The sequence below is a fragment of the Pan paniscus genome, chromosome 4 (assembly GCF_029289425.2).
Source record: "Pan paniscus chromosome 4, NHGRI_mPanPan1-v2.0_pri, whole genome shotgun sequence".
In the NCBI taxonomy this organism is placed as follows: Eukaryota; Metazoa; Chordata; class Mammalia; order Primates; family Hominidae; genus Pan; species Pan paniscus.
Window position 1 is genome coordinate 117,332,820 of NC_073253.2, and position 20,613 is coordinate 117,353,432.

Here is a 20,613-nt window from a genome sequence, read left to right on the forward strand (position 1 = left end):
ACCATGTCTGCTGGCCTTGATTATATTCTTAAGAGAAGTTCCTCAAAGTGTAATTATTGCCCAAGAGGAATTATTTAAGGTTCTTGATATATATTGTCAAATTATTTACATAAAAAATGATGTCCATTTAACCTCAAGCAGTTTATTAAAGTGTTATTCTCTCACTTTCTTGATAGCATTATAGGGTAATATTATTTAAATCATGATTTATTTGCAATGTTCAGTCTTCCTATAGAATGACATAGTACACTTCTCTATTCAACAAATATTTGGGGTTTTCTTCACATGAGCACCATGTCAAGATTATTTCTAGTTATAAACAAAATCTTTTGAAAAGTACAGTTTTTAATTGGTTATTACTGGCTTAAGAAAATTTTTCTATCTTTTACATAATTAGTTTTTTGGATTTATATTCATTCTAAGATATTTGATTGATTTCCTTGGGTTTTCTTTGGAATTGTCATAACTTGGGCAATGGCTTAGCTTCTTGAAGCCTCCTAGTCATCTGTAGAATGAAGAAAATAATAGATCCTACTTCAGAGCCGTGAGAAGACAATGAGATAGTGTGTGTGTGTGTGTGTGTGTGTGTGTGTGTGTGTGTGTGTGTGTGTGTATATAAAGCCCTATGTCTAGAACATAGCAACAACTCATTAAATATTTAATACCTATCGTTATATATCTGGGCTTTCTCACAAAAGCTAACACACTTCCCCTTAACTAGCTTCTAAAAATGTTGTCATTGTTATTTTATATGGGACTGCAATGTAGAAATTTGGCCTCTCATGTTGTTGGGGCATTTGATTTAATATTTTTTAGATAAGCCCCAAAACAGTGGTAAATTTGTGATTCTGTGAACTGACTGTGTTTGTGAAGCACTGGTAGCATGGTACTTCAGTGAAATGAGCATTATTTATTTATGCCAACCAACTAAAATTATTTCAGTGAAACCAGGATGAAGATCTGAAATATTCTGATGGGGAAAATCCAATTCTTAGATTTTTCTAGAAAATTCAAATAGACCAACATTGAGGTTAAAGCGTTCCCACTGGCCTCATGTTGTCAGGTCATTGAAAGAGAAAGAATGCCAGAGGATCCCCTGTAGTTAAATTGTGAAACCCTAAACATGAGGACAGAGAAAAGAAGAGTATGTCATTTTTTTCCAAGTCTCTTTTACTCAGAAGTATTCCCCCAGAGAAAATGGTAGGAGATGGGGCAACAAGGTTTTGTGAGACTCACTCCTGACAAGCCTTCTCAAACTCTGAAAGAATAACAGGGTAACTCCCTGTGGACTAAAAGGCATCTCTGGTCAGTCTAGACCTTGGAGAAAGTTATTTTCTTGAGGTTGGAGGTCTGTTATTTCCCAGAGAGCAGGTTGCCTAAATTAGTGAGGAAACTGTACCATGTATGTGTTTTTTATCCCATCCCTCTGACCTCATCCCCTTACATCTCTGATCTGCAATGCAAATTTAATGTAGTCACAGATATTCTTGGACTCAGGTTTAGGAACCCCTGGGATGAGCTGTCACTCCTGCACACATCTCCCACCTTACCCCAGCAAAATCTATGTGTAAATTTTTCCATACCCCTAATTAAAAGGAATGGTGAGAGTAGCAAGAGATAATATTGGGAGAGGGATGGATATAGCTGACTACTTGTTACTCTCATTCAAGCTTCCCATGTTACTCTCATTCAACTTCTCTGCAGTTCTTGAAGAACATGGGTATTTTGCTGCACTATTCTCTGAAGTTTTCCCTTCCCCTCTACCCGGCCTTTGGACTGTAATCATTCTATAGTGTCTGTAACTGTGTTAAAAGTACACTATAACTAACAGAAGTAAAGAGCGCAACGTACCCTAATGTGCTCCTTCCAGAGGGAGACTCGCACTAATGGTCAAAGACCAAGAACAGGATAGAGGGATGGTGAAGGTGGTCAGTGGGAAAGCGTAGCAATTGTAGAAGCAAAAGCTTGAAAGAATGGTTCTCTCTTGCTCTTATTCTTTTTCTGTTTGCCTTGACCCTCCTTTTTGGAACTCCAGTGTGACATGTTGAATAAGAAGGAACTTGGATCTTCTCTCACTTGTTAAGAATGGGCTTTCCTCCTAAAATGCCCTACTAAGACTTCATGAAACACAGAAGACGAGGTGGGAATGAGCAGACTAGTTAGATCTGCAAACAGGGAGGAAAGTAATATGGAAGTAGAGAAGATGGTGGCATTAGTTCTTTCTGGAGAGAAAGTCAGGCCTTAGATACTATGAATAAGGGGGTTCTTAACAGAAATCAGGTAGGTGAGCAGCCTGGAAGGAAATATTTTGAGTTGGATTGTGTAGATGTTGATTTTATTAATCTTTTTGCTGGATGTAAACATGGTGGCTTGATGGTCCTGGTAATTTTCTCATTGGCAATATCCATAATAACTCACCCTCATCTGGGGAATCATTTTCCTTTCCTCCACTTTCCCATCACACCCACACATAAGCCAAAATGCAGTCATGTGGTTTGGATTGAAGCATCCTCTTACTTGACCTCACCTTTTTTACTTCAGTGATTAATAAGAGCAATTGACTCCATTTGTATCAGCTGTAGTATCTACAACGACTGGGTCAAGGATTGGTAAATGACACAAACTGAGCTCATGAAATACCTTCCCCTGAGCTTTTCAAATTGGAGCACAGGTTAATGCCGCTTTTTTCTGGTCAATAAGCTGTGTACATATGTAACCCGGTCTGCAGGCAACCAGGGTTGCATCTTCATGAAACCTCAATGAAACCAAGAAAATAAAGTTGATTCACAAAGAAACAGAGAATAGACAGCAAGAATGTGATCTTGCTGGTGTTTGATTTCCTGGTTCCATCTGCTCCTGCAGCAAACTCCACCCTTGTCCTTTGGTTACATGAACCCAGAATTGCTCTTTTGACCAGGCAAGCTTAAGATATATGCCTGTCGGCAGAAACCAGAATCCTAAAACAAATGTGAAGTGATCACAACTACCAGGTTGTTTTTCATTCATGAATCTTAGCCCCAGCACCAACCCAACTATAAATCAGTTTAAAAGGGTTTTTTCTAATATCATCATTCTAAAAAATAATGTCAAAAATAATTGAAAATTCTTGACTCCAATGTTAGCTGTATGGCAATGGTTTAGCTCATCAGTTTGCAGATGACTAGCTGGTAATATTGGCTCCAAATTGTCAGACTCAAGATTCATGCATTAATTCACTAAAGACATATATATGAAGACCCAACATTATTTGATTCATTTTTTTCAAACGATCTCTTATCAGACTCTATCGTTAAATTTGTCTTTAGCCCCTACTTATACAATTGTGTTAGGAGCTCTGGTTCGACTTGGTATGTAAATTGAGAACTAGCAATATTGTTTCTAACAGTGACACAGGCATATTCTTGGTAATTGTTTTAATGGTTCTCTTTTTGGTTATATAGCTCTATTTTTTTCTCTCTCCAAATTTTGTGCCTACTTCCCATAATTAAGAAACAAACAAATTATTTGTAGCAAATTGTAAATATATGAATACATCCTTCCAAGTCATTTATTTCCAGTCCCATTTTTCTCTGCCCACAATGGGAAGTACAAAACTTTAACTGAAAATTACTTAAGTTATGCAATTATGCATAACATAATTTTAAGTATACAAAATGAATGAACCATGAAGAAAATGATTGTTTCACCCTAGTGTTATAAACAACTAAGATTTGTGAGGGAAGAGATTTTAATAAGCGGTACCTAAAAGCATTCAAGTTATCTAACAAATAGGAAAGACATATTTTTTTCTAAAATAGAACATGGTTTAGAGAGTTAAATAATCCTTTCCACTGAAAAGGTCCTATTTCACCATGTTCTGTAGTTTTTTAGAAAGTGAAGCAGGCAGTAAATTAGTGAGTTTTGGATATCCAGTATCCTTATGTCCTATAGCTCAAATGCTGCCACATTTATTTTAAATACATTCCAAATGATCTCATTTCTACAAATTTAAAATTACTTAAGATGGTGTATCCCAGTTTTCCAAGCAAAAATTGTATACTAGGATAATAAGTGCTATTTAAAAAAAGACTCGTGACAAAACAAATTTAAGAAACACTAGATAGCAAAGTGGTTTCGTTACTGCAGGATTTCTCAGACACTTATATATGCTAAAAAGTATTGTGAATCTCCCAAAGTATGGGAAAGATAACATTTCCCATACTTACTTAATATTGGATTCTTTTTGAGTATCTTGTGAAACTGGAACTCTTTAGTACATGCTTTAGGAAATCAATATTGTCCTAATTCTATATAAATATTATTTGCTCTCCAAATTAAAAAGGAGTATGGGGAAAGGTCTCTGATTTTAAGCTACAAATTACTATGATGAAAGTGATTTATTCAACCTGTGTGTTAATCCTCTACTAATATCTGTGGTAAGGAGTGGAAGTATTAACAAATGAGTCACATAAAGGCAGACAAGTTTTCAGACAAAAAGGAAAGATCTACACACCCCTATCTTTGATTACTGAGCTAATTAATGAACAGTGCTTGAAACACTGTACGCTGATGAGACAAAGGAAATCATCTTTGATTTAATAACAAAAGCATATTCAGATGCTTTGCCTTGAGCAGGAGATAGAAGCAGGACATTTGTGGTTTCCAGTATCACTGATATTCTACAACTCAAATCTGCAAATTGCCAGCCACAAGTCTACATCTGTTTTACCTGCAAGACTCCTTAAGGATGAATTGTTTTTGTGGGTTAATTTTGTGAGTTGTTCCCCCAAAACACTTGCCCAAAGTTTGGGCCTGTTTGCCCTCTCATGTTACCAGATTTCAGGCTAATCTGGTGCATATTTAAATAAGGATTACTATGATAGCAATGTGTCTCTTTATATAAATAATTTGTAGCTAGAATTAGATGTGTGTGTGTATATGTGTGTGTTTATATCTATAGTCAGATATATTTCTTGTAAACCTTAATTAAAGCAGTGTGATTGTTCTTGCAATGCCTGCTCTGTGTCCTTATAAGTAGCTGGTACTGGTGATAAAAGTTTATGTATGACAGTGTCTACTTAAAACATCAGCTAGATTTTTATCCATCATAGACAAATTTCCAGTGTGACCTAATTAAACAATTTGTTAGTACAAAAGGCAATTAAGAGAAACTACCAACCATATCCATGGCTTATAACATTTCAACTAAAATGAAAATCAGATGATTTATTTATATAACAACAAATGACTACTATAGACACTTGAAATCATTTATTCAAGGCATTTTTATATAATCTTGCAATCATAGTATAGATGTATAATAAAAGAATATGAGAATGCAAAGAAGAATATAAAGCCAATGTCTGAGCATTTAAAATAAGAGTTCTTCGAAAAAGTTACACGTCTTACAAATAACATTCCTGAAAAATTTGGGAGAAGCTAAAACTTCATTAAAAACCTAACACCAAATGACATGTTACTTAGTTTATAGCAAGCAGTTTTATATTAATTAAATGTTTATATACCACAAGCTAAGATTTAATGCATTTTACATTCAGATTTAAATAACTCAGCACCATTTTAGCTTAGAGGATAAATGAAATGTTTAGTGTTTAAAAGTGGCCCAGGAATTTTGGTAGCTAGGAATGAGACTTAACTCACTGATTGACTATGTTGATTGTGAATATGAGTTCAAAAGAAAAAATATATATAGAAAAAAGAGTACTTTTTAGTTATCAGTTAATACACTGATTAGTATCAAAACACATTATTTTTAAAACAAAATATCTCCTTACCAGGAATTCAGTATTTTCATGCAATCTGCTAAAGATTAACTCTCAGTGCCAGGAAAATTTTAATGAATTGCATTTCTTCTAGAATCTGAATATTGGGAATGTTTATAAGTGTGACTATCCTATGAGATTTCAAAGAGCAAAAAAGTACTACAAATAATGCCTAGTGAGTAATTGGATGATAGAAATTGTAAATAAAGTTATTCTATAAAAATATACAGATTTTCTGGAAATAGGCAAGTTGTATACTCATATATGTTATGCTAGCCTCAGAGGTCAAGACATCTTTAACCCAGACTGTAGTCTGAATCATTATGAGATCACTAGTATGGCATATTGTAAACTGACTCATAAACTCCGAAATTATGTTCCTATTTAGTCCATTTTCTGTCTTTTTTAGTGTAAAAGCCAATCTCCTGTCAGTACTCAACATTCTTTTTATCATTGCCAGTTCCTATTTTTTAAAATGTATTTAGAGTTTGGTAAGACTGGTCTGTGTTATTTTATTAATTGATAACCTTCATCAACTAATTATTTGAGTTTCGGCAGCTATTCAGAGAAGAGATTCAAAGTTCAAAATAGTTCAAAGAAGTTCAATAATACTGAGTGTTAAATCAGTACTTGTGAGTTATTTGGGTGTGTTTAGAGGTGCCAGGAGGGGGATGAATGTTCATATAAGGAATAAAGTAGTATTTTTAGCTTCCTAATTGAAAAAAAAAAATCGTCAAAATTAACCAAATAGTAGGTGTTATATTTAAAAGGCAGACATTTCAGGGATTGAACACATTTTTAATTATTAGAAATACATACATGCATATAATTAACCTTTAATTTATTTTTTAAAATAAATTATGGTCATGAAAAGCAATAGTGCTTAAAATTGAAATTTCATAGACATGTAATTTTATTCCCTAAAAATGAAATAAGATGAACCTTATGGGTAATAATGGGATTTTTAATACTTATTGAGGTTATAGACAGTCTTTTTTATGTCTCAATGCATACCATGTGAGTACTTGGCATATATTAGGCCTTCAAATGATGATGGATGGATAGACAGATAAAAGGCCCAATGAATGATTGTAAATGTGTCTTCTCGTATGTATCCATGATGATATTGCCTAGTTTTTAATACAAGCTTAAGAATCAATAAAATGATAGATCTGAAATCTGTAGATGCCAGTCTGGCTCAGTATTAATACTGACAGTAGTTTTTTTGTTTTTTAAGAAAGCAAGTATATTAAAATATCTCTGTTAGAAAAGATTACAATTTGAAAGGATCATTCTACAATCTTAGAACTAAAAAGCAATTTAAGGCAAAGAGGTACATCAAAGAAGCTATTCCATAGCTCAGTTACAGCTCAACAAAAGCTCTGTCTGTATTGTCTACTGGTAAGCTTGTGCCCTGGTGGCTAAGGATCATATGTACCGCTATATCCGCCAGTTGATGACTGTCCATCTCTAGCCCCTCTAACCATGCTATGCACCCAGTGAGTGCAGAATGATTACTAGTAATTGATGTTGACTTTACAGTTCTATGACATGTAATACAGGATGCCGAGGCACTTTTAAAATTCCACCTAACATGTTCTGGCACTGGAAAATCTTACTTGAGATTTTAATACTGGTTAATGTAGGAAAAATTCTGCTTAAGCACCACTAACTTAAAAGTGTAATTTCATTTTCTTGAATTTAGGTAAAAGCAAAATTCTCAAAATTCTATTATGGCACATGGTTTCACAGTTTCAAATGAAATCACAGCTGTCTCATTACGCAGCACAGTCCTTGGTTTTGCAGAAAGTATATTTTTCCTTTGTTCACCAACCCCTCAAGTATGTAATACTATGTGCTTTGCTAATTTAGACTATATCTCAGACACTCACACATGTGTGACTGATTCCTGAATAACCCAGGATGATGTTCCTGTGTTCTAGATAATATAAAATTTTTAACATTCCTCTAATAGCTGAATATCTTTTTAAAATCTAGAAAACTTGAAAAATCCTAAAATGTTTTTCAATTTTTTTAAGTTATTTGAGAGACAGTTGTGGTTTGGGGGGGAATTGTTTGTATGATTTTTATGTCAGCAAGAAAATTGTATCTTTGGCAAATACTTTAATATGTTTAAATGCATTTTACCTCTGGATGTATCACATCAGTCATCAAAATGACTTCCCAGTTTCACGGCTGCCTTACGTATACCAGTCCCAAGAATGGTGATATTAAGAATCCCACTTACAACATCTCTGCCCATGGGAAAGATAAAATGATAGAGGGCAGCCTCAAGAAATATCAGACAGGATTGGGCAGCTCCCTTACTTAATTTGTTCCAAAACAAAAGTTGACTCAAGTCAAAATGAAATTGTGCACTTGAAAGAAAGAAAGTTATCTACTAATTTTTTAAATGTAAACATACTTTTTATATAGGGATGTAACTATCTGAGTACATGTATTGCCATTTCTCTGCTATATAGTAATATTTCTTGACACCAATGGTAATGTGTTTGTTTCTTTCTCAGCACCAGATGTGTCCATATGTATTTAAACAGTAGGAGCATTGTTTCTAAATTCATCTATGCTATGACATATATAAACCCATTATTATTATGTTTCACTAAAGTTCCAGCACTTTAGAAAAGTTTCAGTTCAAAGTCATTTTGGCTCATTCATTTAGATATTACTGACCATTTTGCACTATAATTTCAAAAGGAACATGAGAAATTTGGATTTCTTTGAAAGAGTCAAATATGTAATTACAGAATTGAAACACTGTGTTAATTCACAAAGTGATGTAAATAATAAACATTAAAAATTTCCCAAGTAATGATGACTTAAGCGTTCAAAATCCAGTTATGTGCTTTGTTATTGAAAACAGTCCAAACAAAAATTCTTTTGTTGTTTTCTGTTCTCTTTTTCAAAATACATAAATCCTACTGAAGTTAGTCTATTTTTTCCCACTTCAGAACACCAGGCACTGATTTATCCATCGGGAGTTTTGCTTTGCCTTCTAATACCTAGATTAAGAAGACAAAATAAGACAAATTATTAACCTGATAGTATAATGAATGAGTACAACAGACAAATTTAAAGTCAACCTTTTAAAAACTTTATGCAACAGTTTCCCTCCACCTAAGCAGCAATCATGTTGTGAAATTATGCAGTAGTATATCATTTTAATAATGGTTTGAAGAAAGTAACTATGTCAACAGCAGAGATGCCCGATGCCTACACTCTTCACATTTAGAGGCAAAGAAACCACTTCTGAAACACTCAAGAGTACAGCAGGACTTCTGGGACCAGCATCCCTGACCAGGGGAATTCATTCCATGGAACAAGGGTGGCATGTCTACCAAGAAGTAGAGTCAAGGCCTCTGCTCCATCTTGAATTAGTCCTTCTCCAGCATGGCTTTGGATGCAGAATAATACATTAATAGGCAGAAACTGGACCAAAGCTAATCAATCAAATATTACTGTCTTTAAATGTGACCATAGATCTTCATGTAAGGAAGTAAAAATTCACTTATTCAAATCATAAACTACCAATTTCCAAACAGTAAATTCTGTGAGGAGAAAAAAAAAAAAACTTACATAGTATCTTATAACTGAAAGGAGCCTCAGAGTCACCTGATCCGTACATTTTGTTTCAATGAGGAAAATGAAGGAGAGAGGGTACATTAACAGCACACACCTATTCACCTATTTACTGGGTGGCTTTTACACATCAACAGAATGCTCTTAAATATCTGGCAGGAAAAGCAACCAGTGAACTGATAAATGATATGTCTTCAGAGTCACACTTACTGCTACTTACACAGCCACCAGACTGACCTGATGGCCTTAGGCAAGTTACACTTCCTGCTCAAAAAGCTTCAGCCTCCCACTGCCTCCAGAATAAATTTTAGCCTGCTCTTCAGGGCTGTCTTCCATCTGGCCCCAACTTACTTTTCCATCCTTTTTGTCCAACTCGTAACTCCACAAAATTTATGCTTTAGCCAAACTAGAAGACTTGTTTTTCCAAACATGCCCTGCAGTTTCCTCCTGCCATGCAAGTTGCCTGTGACGTTGACTTGCCCTGGGCTTCCTTTCCTTAATGCTCCCCGGTGCATTCCCCAGACTTCAAGGCTCAATTCAAATGTATCCTAAAGTCACTCCTGAAACTCAGCCCAAAGAGACCTCTCCTCTCTCTGAACTCTGATTCCTAGGAAGGAAGGCCTGATGTGAAAGTCAAAATATAAGAAGCAAGTATTACTATCCTGAAGGTGTGGGGTTTTTTTCTCAAATATTCTATACTTTCCCCAATATTTCCACTCAGAATAAGTATGATATTTTATTATGATCACTAATTATGAGTAATTTCACTTTTTCATATTTTCATCTGATTTATATTAGTTATAAACATTCCAGCTTCAACCACTCTTGAAGTTTGTTACAGTCAGTAATAACTAGTAAAAAAAAAAAAAAAAAAAAAAAAAAAATTCAACTTTATATGAGTGACCACATCAGGAATCCCTCTTGTACAGTCATATTGCTGGAGCAATACAACAATTTTTATTTCTTCTAAATATCTAGCAATACCCAATTCAATGGATTCTACTGATTAAAAGCAAGAGACATTCTATGCAACAGACCTCTCCAGACCTATTTCTAGTGGGAAGTCAGTAAGACATAGTTGGGAGTTACCAAACTTATAGCAAAGGTCCTTCTGATCTTACCACATTTTATTTTACCCCTCATGAAACTTCTCATATTGTATCTCTATTACAGTTATATGTGTAATTCTCTCACTTCCCCTACTCAAAATGCCTTTACTCAAATTATTTGAGAAAGAAATTCATTAAGCAGTGAGTGAGAGGCTGCAAGGTGGCAGACCTGTACCTGACAATGGGTATACAACAGTGGACAAGAGACTCAATCACAGCCATCACTGAGTAGAGCAGGAGACAGACATTAAACAAAGAAATTCATAAGTAATTAACTGAAAATAGTGTAATAAGGCTACAGCAGTATAGAGATTAGTAGTCCTATTTATGTTTGCATTATTCAGTAATATCTAGCTCCGGGCATCAACAAACAGTACAAAAATGAGAGTGCAAATGAATAAATAAATGGAGAATGGATGAATAAATTAAGGAATTATAAAAATTAAGAAAAAATTAACTAATCTGTTTATTTAAGTGCAAATTATTTTAGCTTAAATTATAATGGTGTTCTGGCGGTGGGGGTCGGGGGTTGGTTCTACTATAACCAACTCCACACAATATGGGCCATAAAACCTGCCAGGTTTTCTGTGCTGTGGGCATGTTCAGAAGAATGTATGTGACTCTGTTTTTTCAGTGCTATCCTTTTGCTATCACAGGCTTCATCTATCTCTTATGTTGTGACAACACTTGTAAAGCACAGTCTCTGCTTCTTTATGTATAAAGTCCTGGGTTTTTGTATCAGGCAGAAATTTCTATTATGAGTTTCTAGTATAGCTCTGCTATACCTGTCTGTATGATCCAGTGGCACTGGTGGTTCTCCAGTGACAAAGCAAAGCTGATGAGTGTTGAGTATCATTCCAATGGAAATAGTATTCTCATTGTTGGGAAGGCATAACTCAAGTGGCATATGTAATTATAATCTAGCACCCAGCAACACTTGGGGAGGTAGTGCTTAAGGAGATGAGGCAGGACACACAGGCATGCAGTCAAACCTACCCAACTTTCTTTCATTATTTTCATCAGAGCACCTCCCTGTGAATAGATATCTTCCAGTATTTCATTCAAAGAAGAGTCTCAGGAGTAGGAATATTATGAAGAAACCTCCACACACCTCAATCTTTTGCAGAGTATTTTCCTAGTATCAATGGTTCTAGAACTCAAATATATGACATCTTGATTTGTACAGACCAGAGGGGGCTGAACTCTTCAGTTGCTTACTTTATGGCAGTGGTTTTCAAAATGTACTTTGAAGAACCCTAGCAATTCTTTCAGGGACTGCGAGGAAGGGGCCAAGAAGCAATTACTGGGGCTTCTACAAGCTCACCCACTCTACATATTGAGCAATTTGATATATTGGGCCTTCACAAATGCCTTCTGGGTAAACACTGTGGTCTGTTTATGAATTCTCCTGAAAACTAAGCTTCTCCTGAAAACTAAAAACCTTAGTACATTCTCCTTTGCCTTCCATTATTTAAAAAAATAAAATCAGACTGCATACCATTTTCTGCCTTTGGTCTGCTTACAAGAAAGCTGCTGTAGTAGTAGAACAGATACATTCTATGTATAATGTTTGGCATGAACAAAAATTATTTGTGACAACAATTACTTAGCTAAGCAAATAACACTTACGGTGAAATCGTGCAGCCTGAGGCATACGCATGATGTCCTGTGTAGCGAATGTCACAGCGCACAACGTTGTTGGTATAGTCAGATTCAGGAACCAGGTAGCTGGGGTTTACACTGACCTGGGCAACACAAAGAGTTCCTCAGTATTTCTTTTTCCATAGGGCTACAATAAGGAAATTGTTAATGAGGACTTAGCTAAATCAAGCAGGGAAGGGATTTTAACTTAAGTAAGTGGTGAAACTCTGGAGACGTTATGGAAAGAGACTGCATTTTTTCCCCTGAAGTTCTTTAAAATAAGACAGATTAGATTAGATTAGATTGTTTATAAATAGTTTGAGGATGTATAATTGCTTCCAATACCATGATTATTTAACATTTGAATCCAGAGAAGAGGGCCTATTGATCTGCAATATCAATATATGATATATTTTCCAAGGTCTTTACCTTTAGGATATAGTTTCCAGGTTTTACATCTGTAATATCAATCCACTGGCAGTCTATGTCTGCACCATAGGTATCATAACAGCCAGGACTCAATCCCTAAGATAAACAAAATAAAAAATTTAAAATTATGGTATATGGTCAGACTATGCTAAATAATATGCTATTATTTGCAAATTAAATTTTAAGTTAGTACTTACAAGAGTCTGACATAAAACTATACTTATATTTCATCTCCCTTGAGAAGTATTTATTACTCAGCCTTATAGCACCTCCAGCTAAAAAAGATACAGGACTAATATAAGTAGTAGTACACCTCACTTCTTAAAAGTGTCATATATCACCAGAGATAAATGCAATCTGAAGGAACAAAATAGGCCTCTACCAAAGTTCTAGAATTTTAACAGTTCAGGAATAAAGGCCACATAATAATTAGCTCAAATGTCCTCTTCTCAGTGAAATCCTCCCCAGTTTCCCCATTTGGAAATTACCTTCTTGTGCTTTGAATGTCTATGATACTTTTTATTGTGGATAGCTTTTACAGTGTTTATCCCTTTTTGCTCTGCATTATAATCATGCTATGTAAGAATATAGCTAACCAGAGGCTGCAAGTTCCCTAAGGGTGGAGTTTACGTTGTATCTTTGAATAACTAACATTTATTAAATAGTATGTGGCAGGAACAATCGTAAACATTTATATATGTGTGTGTGTGTGTGTGTGTGTGTGTGTATAAAAAAATTCAATTTTCACAACTACATGAGGGGCTATTATTATCTCCATTTTATAGATGAGAAAACTGAGGCACACTAAGATCAAATAACTTACCCAAGGGTATCCAGCTAGTAAGTGGCTAGGCTGGTTTTGAGTTTAGGTAATCAAGGTCCAGAGTCCCTGTTCTTAACTACCCCACTATACTCTCTCTCATACAGTCACTGAAATATGACATATTTTGTTGAAGGGGTAAATGCATGACTAAATTGATGAATGCCACATCACTCCACTTGCTAAAATATTCACATCAATAAGTAAATGAGTGCCTTCTACAGGCTGGGAGGAGAAAAATATAACAAATACAGTCCTTGCTTTTAAGAATGTTATATTCTAGAGAAGTTTCCTCAGATTGGAGTCTGTAGGTATATTCTTGATTCCATTAGTTCTTCACAAAAAGTTTTAACTTGTATTTTTATTCTAATAGTAATTTAAATTAAAAGTACATGCTAGATTCATTTTAACTCAATACTGCCATTCAATTCTAGCAACCAATATTGCTTTGCTGTTTAAGATCACTTTGGTCACCCAAGAGACAGTAAAATCACCTTAGCATGCTCTACCAATGCTGGTTTAGCTGTAGCTTGATTTGGGAAGAGCAGGGGAGAATTGTGCTGTCATAGAGCACACAATAGCACAGACAGGCCAAACTCAGAAGGGTCAGTGTCACAGCAGTGAGACTCATATTCTGTTGTTATTATCTAGATTCCTACCGTGATCCATACATCACTTAACAGTATGTTGAGTAGTAGAGTAGTAAATATAAAATGAAGAATTTTTGGTCTGATTCCAGCATACAATTCTGATTCTGGCATATAATACATACTCAATAAGTGCTAGTTATTACTTCTACTACTACCACAATGTTCATGACATTGTAAAGGATTCACTGGATTAGGTATTCATTTAAGATGGGTTTACATAATGCTTCAATGCTTATCTTGCCTTCAGATAGACAAAAGAGCTTTAAAAATGCTGAAATTGGCACTCTGGAGTTCATTAGCTGGCAGAACTTAAGTACAAGCTTTGATTATTTGCACAAGCAAGCAAAAACGAGTTACTAAGGCAAATAGGCATTTCATGTAGGCAAAGTCAAAATATAAAAACAGATTCAATGTTGAATGTTAGCTGAGGCTCTCTAAATCAGCAATTTGAGTTTTAGCAATACATACTATTTGTTACATTAAATTAATAAGGTGAATGCAACTGTTTTAGTTTCGTATATATTTAATATGTAAATTTTTGTCTCAGAACACGAGTTATTAATATGTAAAAGTATAAATCTAAAGAAGTTATACCTAGTTTTATGCTTGAATACATTTAAGCAGCATTACAATAAACTAATCTGAGTCATCATTAGGTGATTGAGAGACTATTTTTTCCTTTAAATGAAGTCCATGTGAAAGAGACATTGGTCTAATGAAAAAAACAAATATATAAATCGCTCAATGCAAGATTTGGTGAATAATGGTTAAAAAGAACATATATGGAAGACGATTAACAAGAAAGCTACCATATAAAATGAAATGGGGTCACCCCAAAGAAGGGGGGGATCCAGAAGTGCTATAATGTCTACAATCCCAGCTTCAAATATTTCAGAGTGAGCTGTCCAGAGTGCCTCTTTTTGTAAATGGGGCAAATAAACTCTAGGTCCCTTGCACAGGACTTGCAGATCACTGAAAAGGGAATCTGTATATGCACACATGAATAATGTGTGGGTAAGTTACATCTCCTCTTTCTTAAGTAAGTACTGTCCTGGGGCATGTAGAAGTTAACCTTTCCCCCTCCAATTGCTATGATGTTCTAAGCTCAGAGAAAAAAGCAATGGTAACATTTAGGTCACCAAACAGCTTCCTGCCACAGCCCTGGAATTTGCTTCCCAAGATGCCAACTGCTGATCCCTTCATACCCTCAGTTATGTACATTCACTACCCCTTGCCAAGATCTGGGCAGGAGTCAAATTATAATGTCCTTTTACAAATTAGGGTTTCATATGGAAATACTGACATAGATTTTAACTGACACGCATTTTCCAATGATAAAACATGCAAACTGCTTAGTTCAGCACTACTTTAAAAAAATCCATCCAAACAACATCTGACATCAGTTATACTGTAGATTTAAATATATATGTGTGGAGAAAGAAATGGTGTCCTTCTGCTCTTATTTGCATTATTAAAAGAGGCAACTTTTTAAAGTGCTTTTAAAGAAACTTATTTTTCCTCCATTTGCTAACCCCAACCACTATTCTATTTTCAGCATAAAACAGAAGGAAGGAATGGTTTCACAGGTGAAAAAACAGAGATATCTTTTTTTACAGTTATTTACTAAGCCAGTTAAGGAATACAGAATGGGTGCATATGTTGTCAACCATTCAGACTTTTTCAGAGAGTAAATTTTTGTTCTTCATTGTGGACTGTAACAAGGACCCACACTGACCTGTGATCATGAATAGGGGCTACATGCATAACTGGAAATACTTCAAAAGTAATTTGGATCATCAAGCCATCATTTGCCTTTTCCCAATTATTTTCCATCTTGACAACATGGACCTCAAATTGAATGCTTTATAAAAGAGAGGTGAGAGGAAAGAAAATACTAGACTCATGGGGTATATCATCTACAGTTTTCTTTGAGAACAGTCTCTGTATCCTTTTGATAAAAATGTGTGTGCTCTTTATGAAATGCTATTTAATGCTAACTAACGGTAGATGACCTGTTTCTCTCTGAGGCTTGAGGTTCTGGATTTCAGGGTGCCAACATACCTGTGTGTGTGCAGTACATGCAAATCGCCTGTGGTAGCCATAGTCACAGGATGTGTCTTCAAGACAGAAACTTGCTTTGTGGCCTTCAGCCACTCTCCTCTGGGTGTTGGCATCAAGCAGGTCATAGTGGCTAAACTCATCCATACTGTGGTAATGTCTAATGTCCCACAAAACAAAAAGATGGTGGTCAGTTACATACAGAGAAAGCAATGAAGATATTAAATGACTTCCCCCATGGCTTCACAAATTTGTTTTCACATTAAAATTGAGACCAAATTTATCTTCTAAAAGAGAGATTCACGCTAGGGTTATTTTTTCCCCAGGACATAAATCTATCAAAATTGTAAGGTTTAACTTTGCTACTAGGACAAAAGACTTAGTTCAGTATTTTGCTTTCTTATTGTACCCCATTTTGTCTTTGAATATTAAATAGAAATGGACAATAAATTATCTGTGCTTAAGTGAAACTTGCCCTGTGTTCTCTAGTGTATTCCCCTTGGCTGCCACTGCTGATGTTTCATTCCAAAAAGCAGCACATGACTTTTTCAAGGTTTCTATGAGATTTTAAAAAATTGAGTTCTCACATATTTAAAATCATTAGTGAAAAGCAAGGGAGAACTCATGGCATGTTTTATCCACCATTATTATTTAGTACACACTTTTATTTAGAAATAAAGTATTCCTATTTTATCAGGAAATTAAGTGACTTATATCTACTTTTGTTATTTCATTAAATGGAAGGTGCTGAGCTGTTCATCTTCCCACATAAGGAAAAAACAATGAGGACTGGCTTGGATTTCAGGAAGTAAGTTTAAGGCCACACATGAGGATTTCCTGAAAATAAACACCCAGGCAAGTTACTAAGGCAAACGATAGAATTACCTTATGCAAAAATCGTTAAATTTAGGATAGAAAAGGCAACCACCTTGGGCTTGATACAGGTCTTTTAAAAGATGGAAGAAGGTCCTTCTGAGCTGATGGGATGTATCATCTACATCTTTCTTTGAGAATGGTTTCTGAATGCTTGTGATAAAAAACGTGGTCTTTATGAAATGCTATTTAATGCTAACTAACTTTAGATGATCTTGGCTGTAATGGACTTTTAAAGAAATCCTATCTGTAATGCATTGGAGTAAATTTTATTGAAGTCAATTGCTGTATCCTATCAACAGCTTTAGTAAGCTGGGCTTCAGATTTTCCATTTCAAAAGATAACAGGATCTTGTAGTAGATGGGTTATGTGAAATTACATAGAGAAAAATTCTAAATATAAGTAATAGCAATTTTCTCCCTTCAGGTAAGAAATAAGACTTGCATTTGTGATATCAAAAATCACCCGAAAAATGAAAAGCAACCCAAAAGTACCCAGGAGGCCCATTTACTTACTGATGACAACTGTGCCATTCCCAGGAATATCTTGGTCGGCTGGGTAAGAAATCTGATGTCCCTTGGTTTTTCACTCTTTGGGGAAATCTGAGCAGCACCCTGTGATCATAATCTCTGACATCTGCCCTGTATGCTGTACTGTGATTTTGAAAAAAGAAAAATTATTATATTCATGGAATATTAACTAAAGACAAAACTACAAATAAAACCTCCATTATATAGTAGTGACAATCCTCCTTCCCCAACTAGACTATCAGTTCCAAGAGTCTAAGGCATTTTGTTTATTTTGTTCATTGCTGAATCCAAAGCTCCTAGAACCGTCTTGGAGTAGTCAGAGCTCAGTGAATATTTGGTGAATAAGTGAATGAATAACACCTATGGAAATCCACAGATCTTAACAGTAAAAACATAATAAGCATTAAAAATCTAAATGTCAGAAGTAAACTTTAGAATCAATTCAAGTTTGATCATATGAATGAGTGAAACTGAAGTGGAAATAATCCCCCAATAAAAAAATAATTCATAGATGTTTATTACAAACTTCAAATTTAACAAAACTTTTAAAATAGTTAATGAGCTGCAAACTGAGGAAATAACTCTAAAAGAGCATACCCAGATTTAAATTAATAATTTTGTAACTTGACTATCCCAAAACAATGGCAGTACTGTAAAAACATCATAGGGAGTTCAATGGTGTGAGTGATGCAAGACTCAGGAATGAAAATGAGCTTGGATTTCTTCACTTCCTTTAGCTTGACAATTATAAAGGGTCAAAGTGGAAGAAATGTACAAATAAACATCACTGTGTTCCTACTAATATATTTAGTGTGTCTATATGTTCAGATGGTATTGATGACCTTATTTTACACTTTAAATTTCTGATTAAATTTTTATTAAAACATCTTTTGTTTCCCAGCAGTAAACTCAGAGAACCCCAATCCCAGAGTTACTATTTTATTTTAGAATAGTGGAAAAACAAAGCTCTTGCTCACGGTCTTATTCTGGCTGAAGTAATACCAAAACAACCAAGTTCATCGTGGTCTCAAACAAAAGAGGAAAACTTAGTCTTTACCAATGAGGCTACGATGGCAAATTTGCCCCGAATCTTTTAAGGGGGTATTAACACACCCTTCCATTACAATAAATTTTTTGAATTACTGTATAGTTGTTTTATGAAAAGTGATTGGAACAATTGACTCCCAAGTTTAAGTATCTTGGAAAAAGCATGAGACTTTCGGTCTCCAGGATAAGGGTTTCCTCCACCTCTGTGATTCGTGCTGCACTTTGAGACAGAACCCACAGAAATCTTCAAAATATTAACTCTCCGTCCAGGTCAGCATGCCCAGGAGGTCACGTCCCACTTCCCAGCTCTTGTCCCACTTCCTAACACTTGTCTGCGCGAAACAGTAGCAGTCAGAACCAGGCACCAGAGCGCCCCCTGAAGGAAGACCGGGGAGCGGGGCCTCAGACATCTCAGCCCGTACCTGGCCAGACAGTTTTCCTCCGCCGCGCATCTCAGGTTGTACATGGACATCTTCTGCACGTACGTGGACGCCTGGATGTAGTAGGGGTCGGCCACCAGGTCTGGGAGACCTAAACGTCAGCAGGCGACGGGCGCAGCAGTGAAACAACCCGGCGCCCCCCGCTCCAACTCCCTACCCCTCTAGGTCCCTTACTCCGCACCCTTCGCCCACCGGGACTGCAGAGTGGAGCGGAGGACAGCAAGAGAACTGGGGACGCCCGGGACTGCAAAGCAATGTGAAAAGGAAGCAGGAGGGGCCAGACGCGCGGTTTGCACTGGATTCCAGGGCTGCCACTGCAGGCGCGTGGGGGAGGGATCGGATCTGCGAGGACCGGAGCCCGCCGCGCCCAGGCAGCCACGTCGAGAAGCCACATAGCTGGGGACCAGGTGCACGGGTGCTTCCAGCGGACTTGGGGGTACTTACCGTACTGGAAGTAGCCAGTGCCGTATCCGGGCCGGTACCTGCCCCCAGGTCTGGGCCTTTCATAAGTATCGTAGTAGTTGTAATAAGGGTTGTCGTCAGAGTACTTGTAGGGGTTGTACGGGTCGTCGCCCACCATGCCGTCCACGCGGCTGGGCGGCTGCAGGTTACTGAGCGCAGGAACATCTCCCGGCGCTGTCTGGTTCTCCGCGCGCGAGGCGCCAGCTTCGCGGGCTCTAGTTGTCGAGTAGCCAGCTTGGAACCAGTGACGGGCGGTGGGCCTGGGGCGGCCAGCGGTGACTCCAGATGAGCCGGCCGTCCGCGCTCGCGCCGCGGCGGTGCGGTTGTCGCGGATCAGCAGGATCGGAGTGCGGGGCTGCTGGGCGGAGGCGTTGGCTGCACCAGGGACGGCGGCGCCTGGGTCCCGGCGGCGCTGAGGCTGGTACTGTGAGCCCAGGCTCAGCAAGCTGAACACCTGCCCGTTGTTCTCCCATTGGATCTGCTGGCGCCAGGCACCCGGAGCCGCTGGCGGCTCGCGCGGGGGCTGCTGTTGGCCGGCGGCGGGAGGGGCGCAGTGCACTAGCGCGCAGAGCTGCAAAGGCCCGAGCAGGAGCACGGTCCAGGCGAAGCGCATCACTCCTTTTGCCAGATTGACCCCGCTCGAGGAGGACGTGGCTCACAGAAAATAAAAACGGGGCTCAAATCACGTGAGGGAAGGAGAAATCTTCAACCAAGGAGGCGAGCGGAGCACGGGTATCTCAGTCTCCACCAAGCAATGCCAAGGGTGGGATTTAGACCCTTCCCCAGTCAAGGCGGCTGCTCGGACGTGGCACCTTTCCCTTTCCCCTTTCTCAGTCCTGGAAGGCAACGGGGAGCGGCGCGGCAGTCCCGGAGAGCGGGCAGTGTCTGGAGTGAAGGAAGGAGGAGAGATTTTAAACTTTCTGGCACGTTTGCAAAGTTACACAAGCCGTTCTGGCCCGGCCGCCCCTCAGCTATTTGTTCACGTAATGCGATTGGAAACGTGCAAGGCGGACAGCTCCTCGCCTCTGCCCCTCCCTCTCTCCCGTCCCTGCCCTCCTCCCCCCAGACACGTTGCACAGGGAGCGTTAAGGGGAAAGAACAAAACGGAACACACATCCTGAGACACACTGGCTTAATCTGGGGCGAACATGCAGGAATTTCAAAAAACTCAGACAGGCGAAGGCAGCCAGGC

At 37.5% G+C, this 20,613-nt stretch overlaps 1 protein-coding gene across 1 annotated transcript; it reads right to left on the reverse strand.

The window, feature by feature from the left end:
* Positions 1–6,539: 6,539 nt before the first annotated feature.
* On the reverse strand, positions 6,540–20,409 carry LOX (lysyl oxidase). The gene is made up of 7 exons (XM_003826701.6): positions 19,404–20,409; positions 18,942–19,050; positions 17,458–17,595; positions 16,073–16,229; positions 12,542–12,637; positions 12,101–12,216; positions 6,540–8,785 (listed from the first exon to the last, which is right to left on the reverse strand). Exons 1-7 carry the CDS (start codon positions 20,032–20,034, stop codon positions 8,779–8,781), a joined length of 1,254 nt encoding a protein of 417 aa, XP_003826749.1. The 5' UTR covers positions 20,035–20,409; the 3' UTR covers positions 6,540–8,778.
* Between the last annotated feature and the right edge of the window lie 204 nt (positions 20,410–20,613).

Excerpts from the sequence above, each read along its gene's own strand:
- LOX (XM_003826701.6), bottom strand. The coding sequence starts at position 20,034 with ATGCGCTTCGCCTGGACCGTGCTCCTGCTCGGGCCTTTGCAGCTCTGC. Across the intron at positions 17,596-18,941 it reads GAGGAAAACTGTCTGGCCAG|TACAGCATACAGGGCAGATG; the intron begins GTACGGGCTGAG and ends TCAAAATCACAG. Across the intron at positions 12,638-16,072 it reads CATGTACTGCACACACACAG|GGATTGAGTCCTGGCTGTTA; the intron begins GTATGTTGGCAC and ends TGTTTATCTTAG.